This window comes from Zonotrichia albicollis, chromosome 2 (genome assembly GCF_047830755.1).
Source record: "Zonotrichia albicollis isolate bZonAlb1 chromosome 2, bZonAlb1.hap1, whole genome shotgun sequence".
Lineage (NCBI taxonomy): Eukaryota > Metazoa > Chordata > Aves > Passeriformes > Passerellidae > Zonotrichia > Zonotrichia albicollis.
Window position 1 is genome coordinate 14,445,012 of NC_133820.1, and position 13,742 is coordinate 14,458,753.

General features: G+C 44.6%; 1 protein-coding gene across 4 annotated transcripts; it reads left to right on the plus strand.

Moving 5' to 3' along the window:
• The first annotated feature begins 406 nt into the window (after positions 1-406).
• Positions 407-7,742, plus strand: KCNJ15 (potassium inwardly rectifying channel subfamily J member 15). Of its 4 annotated transcripts, none has more exons than XM_014272174.3 (2): positions 407-602; positions 4,473-7,742. In XM_014272174.3, the coding sequence occupies exons 1-2, from the start codon at positions 466-468 to the stop codon at positions 5,617-5,619; spliced, it is 1,284 nt and encodes a 427-aa protein (XP_014127649.2). In that variant the 5' UTR covers positions 407-465; the 3' UTR covers positions 5,620-7,742. The 4 variants fall into 4 exon arrangements, with proteins under 4 accessions (XP_014127649.2, XP_074390015.1, XP_074390022.1 ...); XM_074533914.1 differs by having other exon boundaries at positions 409-689; positions 4,473-7,737; XM_074533921.1 differs by lacking the exon at positions 407-602 and adding an exon at positions 3,377-3,687 and having other exon boundaries at positions 4,473-7,737.
• Positions 7,743-13,742: the final 6,000 nt, after the last annotated feature.

Consider the following 13,742-nt stretch of genomic DNA (forward strand, 5'->3'; position numbering starts at 1 on the left):
GCCACGGAGGAGGATTTTGCTGGCTGACAGCTGTACAGCATAACCTGGTGCACAGCCCAGGGGGAGGAGGACGTTCATGCTACGCGGAGCACTGAGAATTCAGGAGGCACTTTTGTAACCTACTGAACCACATCAGACCCAGGAAAGATCTGAAGATTATGCAGCCCTCCTCAATGTTTTCTTTCCTCACCCCCTGGCTTTTCATTTTCTCCTTGCCAAGCCCTGCTAATGGTTTTTTGTGTGCTGCTTGAAAAAACAGCTCAAGTTCTGCCCCCGTCTCGGAGTGGCAGCGAAGCATGCGTGAGGATTTGCTCCAGTGGCAAAGCCACATCTGATTGAGGGGAAAAAAAATTAAAAAAAAAAAAAAAGGAAAACAGCTGAGGCCCTTCGAACAAGTCATGCTCCTGTAGGCTTTTAATCACTTGTGTCTGCCAAGAGAGATCTTGCACAAGCAAAGCTGGCTCCATGCAAGAGGAACATTTTTGCGTGTGTGCAGGCTGGCTCCCTGATAATGTGCTCCCTGGAAGCAGTGGCAGTGTGCTGCTTACACCCCTGGCTGCTGGAATTACCTTAAGGTCAAGGTATTCATGCTTGGTGGCTTGGTATGTAGCTCTGTGTTTTATTGGCTTTGTCTGCGCTGCACTTGGAGGCTCCTCTGGCTGCTCCAAAAGGGCTGGTGAGGAGAGGAGGTAATTCAAATTTAGAATGCTAGACAAGCCTGAGACAATTTCGTTTTCTTCCCTCTTGAAGTGTGTTACCTTAACTCTGCTTCAGCTCAGTTTTTTTGCAGCTCCACTTTGATTTACAGCAATAAAAAGTAATTTATTGGTGTAAAATCAGCGAGGGAACAGACAGAAGTTGTTCTTTTAATTTAAAAATATATATTACTCTATTAAAATTAAAAATGTATATTACTCAATTATTTAAGCTTGTTTGCTCATGTTAACTCACTGTGGTAGATGTGCTTTGTGATTTAGAGTGAGCACAAACCAAACAAACCAAAGTATTTTGGCTGGGGTTGATTTTCAGGGCAGAGAGTGTGAGGTGCCTCTATAAGATGGGAAATAATGCAGGTGCTATAATGTGTTTTTTTACACATGCAGACACCCATAAATAATTTATTTTGGGATATTATAGTGGTCACTTCAGTCAGGAAGCAGTGGGGAAACGGGAGCAGGAGAGAATCCTCATCTGAAGCCTTTTTGTTCTTTTTTCTCCTGATGGTTTCATCAGAGTTTCTTTCTCCAAGTGATTGCTGCTGGCTGCTGCCACTGATAAGGGAGGCAGCGTGACAGATCCTCTCTTCCCATGTCACTGTGGCAGAGAAGGGAAGTACTTCTGCAGGGAAAGGAAACCAAGAGGAATTTCCCTGGGGAGGAAAAGAGCACTAGAGGAATTCAGGATCACGCAGGAAAGAGTGATGTGAGAGAAGAAAAAAAAAAAAAGAAAATAGGAAGCAAATCAACACAAAAAAATACCCTGCCACCAAAAAAAGCATCAGGATTTGGCTGGGATCCATCTCAGGAAGTGGCTGTAAAGCTGAGTAACTTTGTCACAAATCAGGAGAGGACACAAAACGTGATGAGAGAGCTCTGAAAAAGCTTCATTCACCTATGGCAGGCTCCAAAATTTCCCCCTGTGCCACATGTGGGATCAGTATTACACATAGGACAGGGAGATGGACAGTGAGGAGCAGCCTTGGCTGGGAGCTGGAGCAGCCTGGAGTGTGCCAGACCAAAACTTCACTTTTTAGCTTAAAACCTGAACTGGCAAATTTTACAGATCTGTTAGTGCAGCCCAGGGAAGAGACTGTGCCTTGAAAATTCCTTCCTCTCTCCCATCTTTTTGGGGGGAACTTTTCTGCTGTGGCATTTGGTGCCGTGTCTGTGGTTCTGTCCTTCAGCAGGTCTGGGAATGTGGGAGGCTGCTGCAGTTTCAGGATTATTTTCATCTGGGGCTCTTGGACAGGGAACAGCCTATCCCAGGGCAGAGCAGAGAGAGGGCAAGGAATCTTTTCCTTCCCTGGCAGGGTGGGCAGGCCCTGGCACAGGTTTTCCAGGGAAGCTGTGCCCTGCATCCCTGGCAGTGCCCAAGGCCAGGTTGGACACTGGGGCTTGGAGCAGTCTGGGACAGTGGAAGGTGTCCCTGCCATGGCAGGGGTGGCACTGGATGGTTTTAAGCGCCATTCCAACCCAAACCATTCCATGATTGTTTAACTGTTGTTATTCCCACTGCATCTCACACATAAACCAACCCCTGGTGCAGGATCTGGGTCTCCTGGGCATGGCAGAGCCATGGGGAGTGTGGAGAGCTGAGTGCCCTTGGGCCATCCCTGCCTTTGCACATAACTCTGGCCCTGATCCTGCAGCCCAAACCCACCTGCTGGAGCTCCAAGGAGAGATGGTGGAGCCCTGGCTGTCCCCATCCCTGTGACCTGCAGGGCAGGAGGAGCTGTCAGCCCTGGGAATTGCTCCCAGGAGCAGCTCTCCAGGTGGGCTGAGCCGGGGGTGGGATGGGGGTGTGCCTCCAACACTGGAGCAGAGATCTCAAATACCTCGGGCACAGCAGGGAAACTCATCCTGACAGGGTGCAGGTGGAGTCTAAGGGGAGGTGTGCTTGAGAGACAGAGGTGTACTGATTTCAGAACAGACTTTGGGCTGGTTTTAAATCCATGTCCTGTCCAGGGACAGGCTTGGTGTGGGGGAATGGAGCCTCTTCCCTAAGGAACATGCACTTGCTGAAGGGTTTCCCTTTAGAGGCTGCACATTTTTGCCTCCCCCTGGCAGCAGTGCTGGCGTTGGGCTGGCCTGAGGAGCAGTTGCATGTACAGTCCTCCCCAGCCCCCACATTTCCTGCCGTTGTTCTTTTTCAGATCACTTGAAGGTTTTTTCCTGTTTATTATCCGGACATGCTGCGCTCTGTGTGTTGATTTGACTGTCACATAAGGAATCTCCTACTGGGATCGTGGATGCACTCCTTTCTTACATAAATATGTATCTGTGGCAATGGTTCAGGGCTGTGGAGGAGAAATGTTGGTGATTAAACCAAAACTGGAATGAGCTGCAGTTGTTAATGAGGGCTAAGTTTAATTACCCTTTCCCAGAAAACCTGCAAGAGTGTGATGAGTACAGTCACAAACAAAAATTCTCCTTAATTGACATAACAGGAAAAGTACTTCAGGGAGCAATTATGCTGATGTCCTGGGCTGGCACATGTGTGTCCCACAAATATATCTTGTACTTCCTGCAAAATTCTTTTAAGTAGCTATAAGGAAGACATTTTTTTTTTTCTTTTCGTTTTTTTTTTTTTTTTCCAGCAGTTGGCGAAAACTAATCACTGACTTGGAGGCTCTTTTTGAGGAAAACAATGGGACAAAACAATGCCTTTTTGTGAGACCTGCCAAAGCACAAAGGATGCATGGGATGTTTTTTTTCTTTGTTGCTTTTGTCAGCAGGAAGTTTTGTTGTTGGGAACGACTATAACATGCACTGTCCTTGCTCTACGTAATCTCTGTCTGGTCCTGTGAGCAGGATCCTGCTTCTGCCTCCTCCAGCTGGCACGGGCAGGGCTCTGCCTTGCCCCGGGGGCTCTGCCCAGCCCCTGTGCTCGCACTCTCCCTCTCCATCCAGCCTGGTGCCCAGTAAACAAACCCAGGGGTCTGGTGCTCCAGTTGCTGGGGTCGTGCAGGTCAGGGCCCACGTTTAGAATGCTGACTTTGTGAATTACTTTCTTTTTTTAATTTTTTTTTCTTCCCTCAGACAGCTTAAAATTTGGGAGTGCTGTCCAGTGCAGGCAGCTTCAGAGTGTTGCACCCAGGTGTAAATATTGCAGACCTCGCCTTTGATGTGCTCAGGTCTGTTTTGTTTCCCTCTAGGTTGGTTGTAGGTCCGTCACAAAGAGCCAGATCCGACTGAGTAAATCACTTGTGGAAGTTAATTGTTCCCAGTGAAAGCTGGTCTGGCTCATTCTGCCTCTGTCGCAGGAAGGGACAGAGGTGGTGAGCTGGATCTGCGTTCTGAGCCCAGCGACTCTAATTCTGATCAGATGTCTCTCTTCAGGGCATTAAAGAAAACCTGCTCACTAATCAAAAAGAGCCTCTTCTCTAAAGAAACGTAAGGAAAAAAAAATATATATTTAATGCCTTTTACAGAAATAAAGTACTGATATAAAATTTCAGCTTTGACAAATTTCTTTTGCAGGCTATCATAAAAGAAACCTACTTCTCCGTACTTGGCAGGCACCAGAATCAAAGAATCAAAGAAAGATTTTTTTTTTCCTGGAAAAAATAAAAACCAAATTGTTTGTGATGTCAGATACTGTACGGTGGTAACTTTATATTCCAGCTGTTTTTATTCCCTGTTGCCGTGTTTAGATGATGCTTGTGCTTCTCTCCATCAACATTTTCAAATACTCCTCGGGGTCAGCTCTGGCTTCATTAAGCAGCAGTTTTCTTTGTTTTCTTCTCTCCCCAGGACTGAAGCAGTGAGGATGGAGCCCACGAAGATCAACATGTCCCGCGTGGCCCTGGTCAACGGCGGCATCGACGGCGCCATGCTCAAGGCGCACAAACCGCGCGTCATGTCCAAGAGCGGCCACAGCAACGTGAGGATCGACAAGGTCGACGGCATCTACCTGCTCTACCTGCAGGACCTGTGGACCACGGTCATCGACATGAAGTGGAGGTACAAGCTCACCCTGTTTGCTGCTACTTTTGTCATGACTTGGTTCCTCTTCGGGGTGATCTACTACGCCATCGCCTTCCTTCACGGCGACCTGGAGATGAACAAGTTCTCCCCGAAGCGGGAGCCGTGCGTGAAGAATGTGGATTCCTTGACTGGGGCATTCCTCTTCTCCCTGGAGTCCCAGACAACCATTGGCTATGGATTTCGTTTCATCACCGAGGAGTGTCCCCACGCCATTTTCTTGCTTGTGGCCCAGCTGGTCATCACCACCCTGATTGAGATCTTCATCACAGGTACCTTCCTGGCCAAGATTGCCAGGCCGAAGAAAAGGGCAGAGACCATTAAATTCAGCCACTGTGCTGTCATCACCAAACACAATGGGGAGCTTTGCCTGGTGATCAGAGTGGCAAACATGAGGAAGAGCCTCCTGATACAGTGTCAGCTCTCTGGGAAGCTTCTCCAGACCTATGAAACCAAAGAAGGGGAGAGGATTCTGCTGAACCAAGCCAGCGTCAAATTCAATGTTGACTCCTCTTCGGAGAGCCCATTTCTCATTCTGCCTTTAACCTTCTACCACATTTTGGATGAAACCAGCCCTCTGAGAGACCTCACACCTCAAAACCTCAAGGAGAAGGACTTTGAGCTCGTGGTGCTCCTGAATGCCACGGTGGAGTCCACCAGTGCTGTCTGCCAGAGCAGGACTTCCTACGTCCCCGAGGAGATCCACTGGGGCTACGAGTTTGTGCCTGTGGTTTCCCTCTCCCCAAATGGAAAGTACGTGGCGGATTTCAGTCAGTTTGAGAAGATCAGGAGAAGCACAGATTCTACTTTTTACAGTGTGGACTCTGAAAAGCAAAAGCTGGAGGAGAAATACAGGCAGGAGGACCAAAGAGAGAGGGAACTGAGAACAATGTTGTTACAGCAGAGTAATGTTTGATTGGATGGACAAAGTATTCTGAATGATCCTTTTTCTGCAAACTGAAAAAAGAACTTTCTGTGCTGTATGTCTGCTGTGAAACCCAGAAGTGAAGCCCTTTTCAGGATTATTTCCTTTTCAGTCCTATTTCAGCAAGTAGCTTTGGTGTACAGTAAATCGACCCCTTTGGCTGAGTTGTTAATCAAGTATTTTGTAATTAGGCAGGATTTCTTTGTTCCTGATCGTGACTTAGCAAAACTGGGTTTGTGTTAAACCTCTGATGCCACCACTGAAAGCAGACACGCCACTTTCCGTTTGGAAAGTGAAACTGGACTCACTGTGCTGATTCCCTCAAATATTTATTTGACGTGGTTTTACTGTGAACGTGCAGGGGCAGCACACAGCACTGCTAGAGGAAAACGTGCTCCTTTGAAATGTGTACCTTTACAATGTAAATTCTCCTACCAGGGATCACCTTCGTGGGGATTCCTGGCACTGAAAGTAAGTTGATTGAAGAGACAGATGGTTGGATGTGGGAAGAGCTGCAGGGAGGGGTTAAACTCCTTGAATCTGGAAGGAATGTGACAGAGCAGTGCTGGGTGGTGGGGAGGAACACTCACTCTCTGTCTCTGCTGCTCAGAGCTCGTTCTGTGATTGTTTTGGGATCACTCACTTTTCTTAACCTCGCTAATGCCTGATTTATATCTGATAGCAAAATGGGGAGATAAGGGCAGGACACACACAGGATCACAACAGTAATCACCTAGGGTTGTAGCTGGCTTTGAGACACCAGGTTTTTATCCAATGTAAATAGTTTGTAACAGCAGCATATAACAATACAATTCTACAGATTGCTTGCTTTGCTCCGGACCGTATTTAATTTTGGTTAAAAGAAAGCTGTGTAATGTCTGTAGACAATATTTACTTTTTCTGGCAGCCATAAAGGACAAGCATTCCTTTCATCCAAATCAATTTTGGTCTACTAAAACCATTCCATTAATAAATGAATTTAATTTGAGCAGTTTCTGATCTCTTTGTGGCAGGGGAAGAGGGTGAAGTACCCCAAAGATGTTGAAAGAGCTGAGTGCTTGGGGGAGACATTTGGCTCTGGCACAGAGCCCTGGGAATTCTGTAGGTCACTGCAGTGGCCAGAGGACAGGTGACAAACCAGTGGTGTCCACGTAGCATCTCTGTTAGAGAGGCTTTTTTAATGGGAATTTGAAATTATTTCTGACTCGTATGATTTTGGCAGCTCTCTGAGTTCTAGAGATTCTGCTCCTCTGAAGCTTTGGCAAGGAAAAGCTGCTTTAAATGGGTCTGGCCTGAGAGCCACCAAGGCTGACAATGATGAGAAGATGGGGAGGTTGGAACCAGGTGATCTTTGAGGTCCTTCTCAACCCCCAGCCTTCTGTGTTTCTGTGACTTTGGGCATTATTGCACTTATTTTTATTTATTTACCAGGGCTGTGCTGAGCTTCCTGGCACTGTGTGGCTGGTGGAATGCAGTGCTGCAGCCTGCCACACAATATCCTATAAAGCAAATAAATCCAGCAGAGAGGTGCACAGAGGTGGCACCAGGGATGGATGTCAGGAAGAGAGGAGCACACACTGCAGGGGCCTGTGGGGTGTCTGTGAGTGGGGCAGGATGGTGGTGGTGAGGAGGGGAATGAGGCACTTACAGCTGCTCATTTATGTGAATTTTTAGCTCTCCTGTGGGGAAAACATACACAGAATCATAGATCATGGAATGGTTTGGAAGTGATCATTTTCCACTGTCCCAGGTGGTTCCAAGCCCCATCCAAGCTGGCCTTGGACTCTTCCAGGGATCCAGGGGCAGCCACAGCTGCTCTGGGCAGCCTGGGCAACATCCAGGTACCTGTTTGAAGAGATAAACTTAACTTCATCCACAGAGTTTCTCTACCCCCTACAGAGTGAACAAATTCTCTCAAACCACTCTAGGCAGGGTCTGCCTGGCATTTGTGGAAAGAATTTCCAGGTTGTTTATGCTGGGTGATAACACAGGTTTGCAACCCCATATAGGGGATGTAAGTGCTTAAATGATGGATTATTAATTTCAAATTTTCCATCACTTTTCCTGATTTCTTTTTTTCAGCGCACACATGAATTGTGTGTGCTCCAAGAACTTTTGCAGTCACTTCATCGATCTGAGGTTTGTGTCCTGCAGCTCAAAGATGCTTTGGGATGAAAGTGCACAGGTGTCTTAACTCTTCATTTGCCAAGCCCTAATACCCATGTTTTGATAATCAAACAAGCACTCCTATAATTTTTTTTATCCAGATAAGGACTCAGATAATTCCTAAAATAATTGTCACAGCTGTGTATTGACTAAAAAATGGCTTCATGAACAGCAAATGAGCTGGTTCTTCTCCAGAAACATCTGATGGTGACCTGATCCCTTTGTACACCAGTCCCAAAGTTCAGTCACTGTGCTCCAGTCATCAGATTATCCTGGAAGGAAAAAACATCTTAAAGCAAAAGCTTTGAAAAGAAAGGAAAAAAAACCACAAAAATGGTTTTCTCTGGGCTTTGGTGTCTACAAGGGGAAGAGAAGGTTCTGGGAAGGGAAGGTTCCGAAAGGAAAGGAAAGGAAAGGAAAGGAAAGGAAAGGAAAGGAAAGGAAAGGAAAGGAAAGGAAAGGAAAGGAAAGGAAAGGAAAGGAAAGGAAAGGAAAGGAAAGGAAAGGAAAGGAAAGGAAAGGAAAGGAAAGGAAAGGAAAGGAAAGGAAAGGAAAGGAAAGGAAAGGGCTGTTTCTTTAGAAAAAGAAAGAATAAAGATATTTCTCTACAACTCCCTGACAGGAGGGGCAGTTGGGGGGTGGGGGGGGGGCTGTCAAGCTCTGCTGCTGTGTCCCAAGGGAAGCAATGAGGCCTTAAACTCCTCCAGGGCAGGCTCAGGTTGGAGATTGGCACAGAAAATTTCCCTGGCAGAGTGGTCAGGCCTTGGGCTGAGCTGCCCAGGGAGGTTTGGAGTCACTGAATTGTCCCAGAGGAGTCTGGATGTGGCCTTGGGGACAGGGATTGGGGTGATGCTGGTGGGGCTGTATGACTTTAAGGTCTCTTCCAATGCTGATAATTCTGTGAAAACACTGAAAATATTTTACAAAATAGAGACAAATCTTCATTAGCCAGTAAGAGACTGCACAGTGGTGTTATATACATACATAAAAACAATATTTATTGACTTCAGCTTGAGAAAGCAGCCTTACTCTGGAATGAGCTGATGTTTTCCCTCCTGCCCTTGTGCAGGTGTAACTTCCACTGCCCTTTTCAAGCCCAGCAGGGCAACAGTGGAGCAGGATGATCAGCAGCAGTGGGAAAATGTCAGGACACATGGATCTGATAGGAACCAGCAGCAAATCACCACCTCTGACTGCTCCTCACCTCCTCAGCTCTGGGAATTTACCTTGCCTGAGAAGGAACAGGATGTAGATCAAAAAAACCAAAATTTTAGTGAGCATCCCAATGCTGCCTCACCCACAAGCAAGGACTGTTGAATCTGAATTTCAAATTTCAGGGTCTAAAGAAAGCAGTGGAATCCCATTGCCCTGTGTGAACAAGAGCATGAATGTGTGTTAAAAGTAAATTATCCATTCCAGACACTGTTTAAAAGTCAGACTTTTTAAAAATCCAGTCATTTGCTTTTTAAAAATTTACTGAGGAATATGACATACTTACATTTCTTTTATTTATGAGCTATCAGTGAGCAGAACATTTTGAGAGCAGCTTTATTGTTTGGACTTACAGTCCACAAATGAATGAGAACTTATTTCACCTCACGGACTGTCTCTGAACTATTTGCTTTGGCTTCAATAATTCATTGTTCCCCTTTTATTTTTTAAAATTTATTTATTTTTTCTCTGTAGGTAGGTGATTGAATGAGCATGGTTTCACTTCTGTTGCTTCCTTGCAGAAGATGAGTGTGCCAGAGTCAAATCCACCATCCCTCACTAATGTTTCACTTCATCTTCCAAAGGGATGACAATACCTGTGGGAAGCCAAGGATTTGACAGTAAAAACGTGTTTTTTTTTAATTTGCTGACTGGAATTAGGAGGCAAAATGGCCATTAAGTGTAAAATATACTGGGGGAGGGGATGGGAAAACAGAGAAAAAAACACCAAATACACTTACACCCATCCATATGACTGAAAATCTTCTACTTCCAAGGGTTAAAAAAAACCCAAAAATCCACTCCCAGATTTGCTGAGATGACTCAAAGCCCTGGGAAAAGTGAATGCAAGAACTGTATTTGAGCAAATGTTCCTGACGCCTTCAGAGTGTGTTTGCTCAGTGTCAGCCCGATGACAGCCTGAGCTCCTGAGGGAACAGGTAAGACTCTGTGATGATTCTGACAAATCCATGAAGGGGAGAAGTTAAAAAAAGCTCAATGTGTGCTCCAGCTCTTGCTTATCCATTGTTTTTGTCCTGCTTGGCTGTGTTCTCCTCGCCCTCCTGGTGCTGGGGTTATGTGAATAATGGGAATAATCCTGGTGCTGATGTTATGTGAATAATCCTGGTGCTGGGATTATGTGAATAAAGGAACTTTCCCCTGCCTTGGCTGCTCAGCCTCCAGCAGAAATTCTCTGCAAATATGAGATTTCCAGAATAGAGTCCTTTCAGTGCCAAAGGTGCTGCCTGGACATCCTGTACCTCTGTGGCCTGACAGGAGCATTTCCAGTATGTCACACATCCCCATTCAACTTTGTCCTGTGGCAGCACGTGGCACAGAGGGAAGGGAATTCCACCAGCAGCACAGCTTGCAGGGGCTTTTGCTTCTCCTCCCAACATTTTGCTTTTTAGACACATTCATGCTCTTGTACACACAGACATTGTAAAATCAGGGTGCCCTGACAAAGGAAGGAATGATGAATCTGACTCCATCTTCTTAGAAGGCTAATTTATTATTTTATTATACTATATTATACTAAAGAATACTAAACTAAAGAATACAGAAAAGATACTGAATGCTAAAAAGATAATAATGAAAACTTGACTCTTTCCAGAGTCCTGACACAGCTTGGCCCCAATTGGCCAATGAGTGAAAACAACTCACAATCAGAAGGCTAATTTATTACTTTATGATACTGTATTATATTAAAGAATACTATATTATTCTAAAGAATACAGAAAGGATATTTACTGAATGCTTAAAAGATAATAATGAAAACTTGTGACTTTCTCCAAAGTCCCAACACAGCTTGGCCCCAATTGGCCAAAGAGTGAAAACAACTCACACCAGAATCCAATCAGAAGGCTGATTTATTACTTTATAATACTATATTATATTAAAGAATACTACACTATACTAAAGAATACAGAAAGGATACTTATACAATGTTAAAAAGATAATGAAAACTTGTTACTCTCTCCAGAGTCCTGACACAGCTTGGCCCCAATTGGCTAGAGAATGAAAACAACTCACAGCAGAATCCAATGGAATAATCACCTGTGGGTAAACAATCTCCAAATACATTCCAAAGGAGCACAACATAGGAGAAGCAAATGAGATAAGAATTATTTTCCTTTTCTCTGAGGCCTCTCAGATTCCCAGGGGAAAAACCCTGGGTAAAGGGATTTTTTCAGAGAATGTGAATGCCACACACAGGGAAATGGGGTTCCACTGCCTTCTTTAGACCCTGAAATTTTAAATTCTGGAGTGCTGGCTGTGCCCTTCAGCAGATCACAGAATTGATGATTTCATTCCTTCTTTACCATTCCCTGGAAACATTTATCCACACAAACCATGAGGTGATGCTGGCACTAATTACACTGGGAGGAGGAAAGTGTTTAGGGAAATATGAGTACAAAAGTCATCTTGCCATCAATTATTCTCTATGGCCAAAACCCATCCCTGCTCTACCTGTCTGCTCTGCTCTGCCCAAGATCAGCATCCTCAGGGCCAGCAGCACAATGGAGCAATTCCTGGCACTCCCAAAACTCCAGCTGGAATCCAAGTGTCTGGCAGGCTCTGAGAGAACCCAAACCAGCTTGTGGAGCTTTATTGGTGCTGAGATCCTACACTGTGGAGATGCTCTGATGATTTTCATGCAGAAGAAAGTGTCCATTGGGTGCAGAAATATGAAACTTTCATTGGCCACCCTCCCTGGATATCTACTCTTTGGGAACACACCAACCTCAGACTAAAATGTTGAATTTTTATACATTAAAAAGAGGTCAGATGGCTCCAGGACTCATTACTGGCTTTTGCAGTACAAACTGTCCACTCCTATAGACCAATTTCAATGTTTTTTCCCTTCTCCTGCCCATATTAAGCATCTAATTATCCAATGTTGGTTAGGATCATAATTTATTTATCTTTGCTGCAAAAGATGTATGCTTGAACCATGAGCAGAGTATGATTTCACTTAACAACTGTGGTTAAGCAACAATCTTCAAGTTAGGTAATTGTTATTCATCCTTTACGGGATGAAATGGGTAAAATGGTCTGAGAAATGTACCCTTTGCTGTGCTCCAAAATCAGAAATATCTCAAAATAAATATCAAAGTCCAAAATCTGGGATGAATTAGGTGATTCATGCTAAATGACCGATCTGGCCAGTTATTGAAAAAAAAATCCCCAGATGGTTATTTTCATTTAAAAAATGGCAGAAAAAGTTCAGGAAGAACTCTGTACACCATAAGTGCCTCTGAAAGGTGCTTGCTGTGAGTCTGGGTGGTTTTCCAGTGGAAAGCTTCTTTCCTGAGAGGAACACAGCTTTTAGGGAATGCTGGCTTCCCAAAGTGTGTCCAGCTGATATTTTTGTGTGACAGAACCACTCTGGTTCTCAGGTGTCTGGAGAAGGTGAGAATGGAGGTTATGTGATTCCCAATGAGATTCCCAATTTCTTCTTCTCTCCCTCTGCTCTTTTCCATGCATTCAGAGCTGTTCTGCCCTGAAAAAGCAGGGAACAGCAAATGAGAGCCCCATGAGCTCTGCATGAACATAAAGCATCTCTAAAATTGCAGATTTGAGTGTATAATATGAGAGTTTATGGCTGAAAAAATAAGGAAAATGCTTTCTAAAAGACAGACAAGGAAGTGGGGGTGAAATAAATATCTTCCCTCAGTGTGGAGCACTTCAGGACTGAGACTTGCATTCTACTTCAAATAAAGTAAGTATATGGAACATTTTCCTTAAACTAAGTATAAGGAAAATTGGACTTTATTTCTAGAAAATTGTCCTAAATCTATTTTTTTAAACTTATTCCTGGTTGAATATGACAACTGATCCTTCCTCCTGCAACCAGAGTGTTTGAAAGCCAGAACAGCCACTCCAAACCCATGGTTTGAAACCCAGAAATGGTCGAGCCTTCTGATACATTGGAAGAAAGTTTACTCAGCTGTGAAATGCCCATTAATGAAACTCTGATTGCTTTACTTGGGCAATTTTATTTGTACAAAACTCACAAACCCGGGCAAATCTTCCTCCGTGAGAGGAAATAACCAAGTTGAGTTTATTCCCTGATAGAATTCCCCAATTCTACAGCAAAATGAGAGCTTGTATTCACATGGAATTATTCCAGTACAATCATTTAACAGCTCCCAGTAACTCAGCCCACAGTGGCAGTGCCTTGGGATGTTGGGGGACTGGAATCTGGGTGTCTTTCCCTGCCTCAGCTTCACTGAGCAATCCCAGCAGAAATAAAAAAAGAAATAATCCCATTGCCACATGGCTCTCTCCATTTTACCACTCTCACACTCTGAATTTACAGCTCCTCTCATTCCAGATGTGTTTATTTGCATGTGCAGACAAGCCCCAGACTGTGAGGAGCAGCTCCAGCTTCCCTCATGGAAGTTGGTCCTTCCCAGGAATTCTTTCTGGGTGTTAATGGCACTGAAATCCAGAGGCCAAATTCTTGGCTCCATGGTTCCCCTTCTCTGCAGAGAGGCAGTAAAACTGATCCAAAAAGCCAGCTGAACCTTTTCTCTGGCACAGGGGGAAGGATCATCAGGACCAGGCTATTTCCACTGGAAAAATGAGCTTCATTTTGTTCAAGAGACGAATGAGCTGCAATGAAATTTTACAACTCCCATAATAAGCCCATTATCAAGATTGTGACAAAAAAAACCCCACCAAAAAACATAAAAACCAAACCAACAAAAAACTGTAAAAGCTTCAAACTTCCA

What these genes read in the sequence shown, in the direction of transcription:
- KCNJ15 (XM_074533914.1), top strand. Translation starts at nt 466, where the DNA reads ATGCAAGAGGAACATTTTTGCGTGTGTGCAGGCTGGCTCCCTGATAAT. An exon ending in AGGGCTGGTGAGGAGAGGAG is followed by an intron (nt 690 to 4,472) that starts GTAATTCAAATT and finishes TTCTCTCCCCAG; the next exon opens with GACTGAAGCAGTGAGGATGG.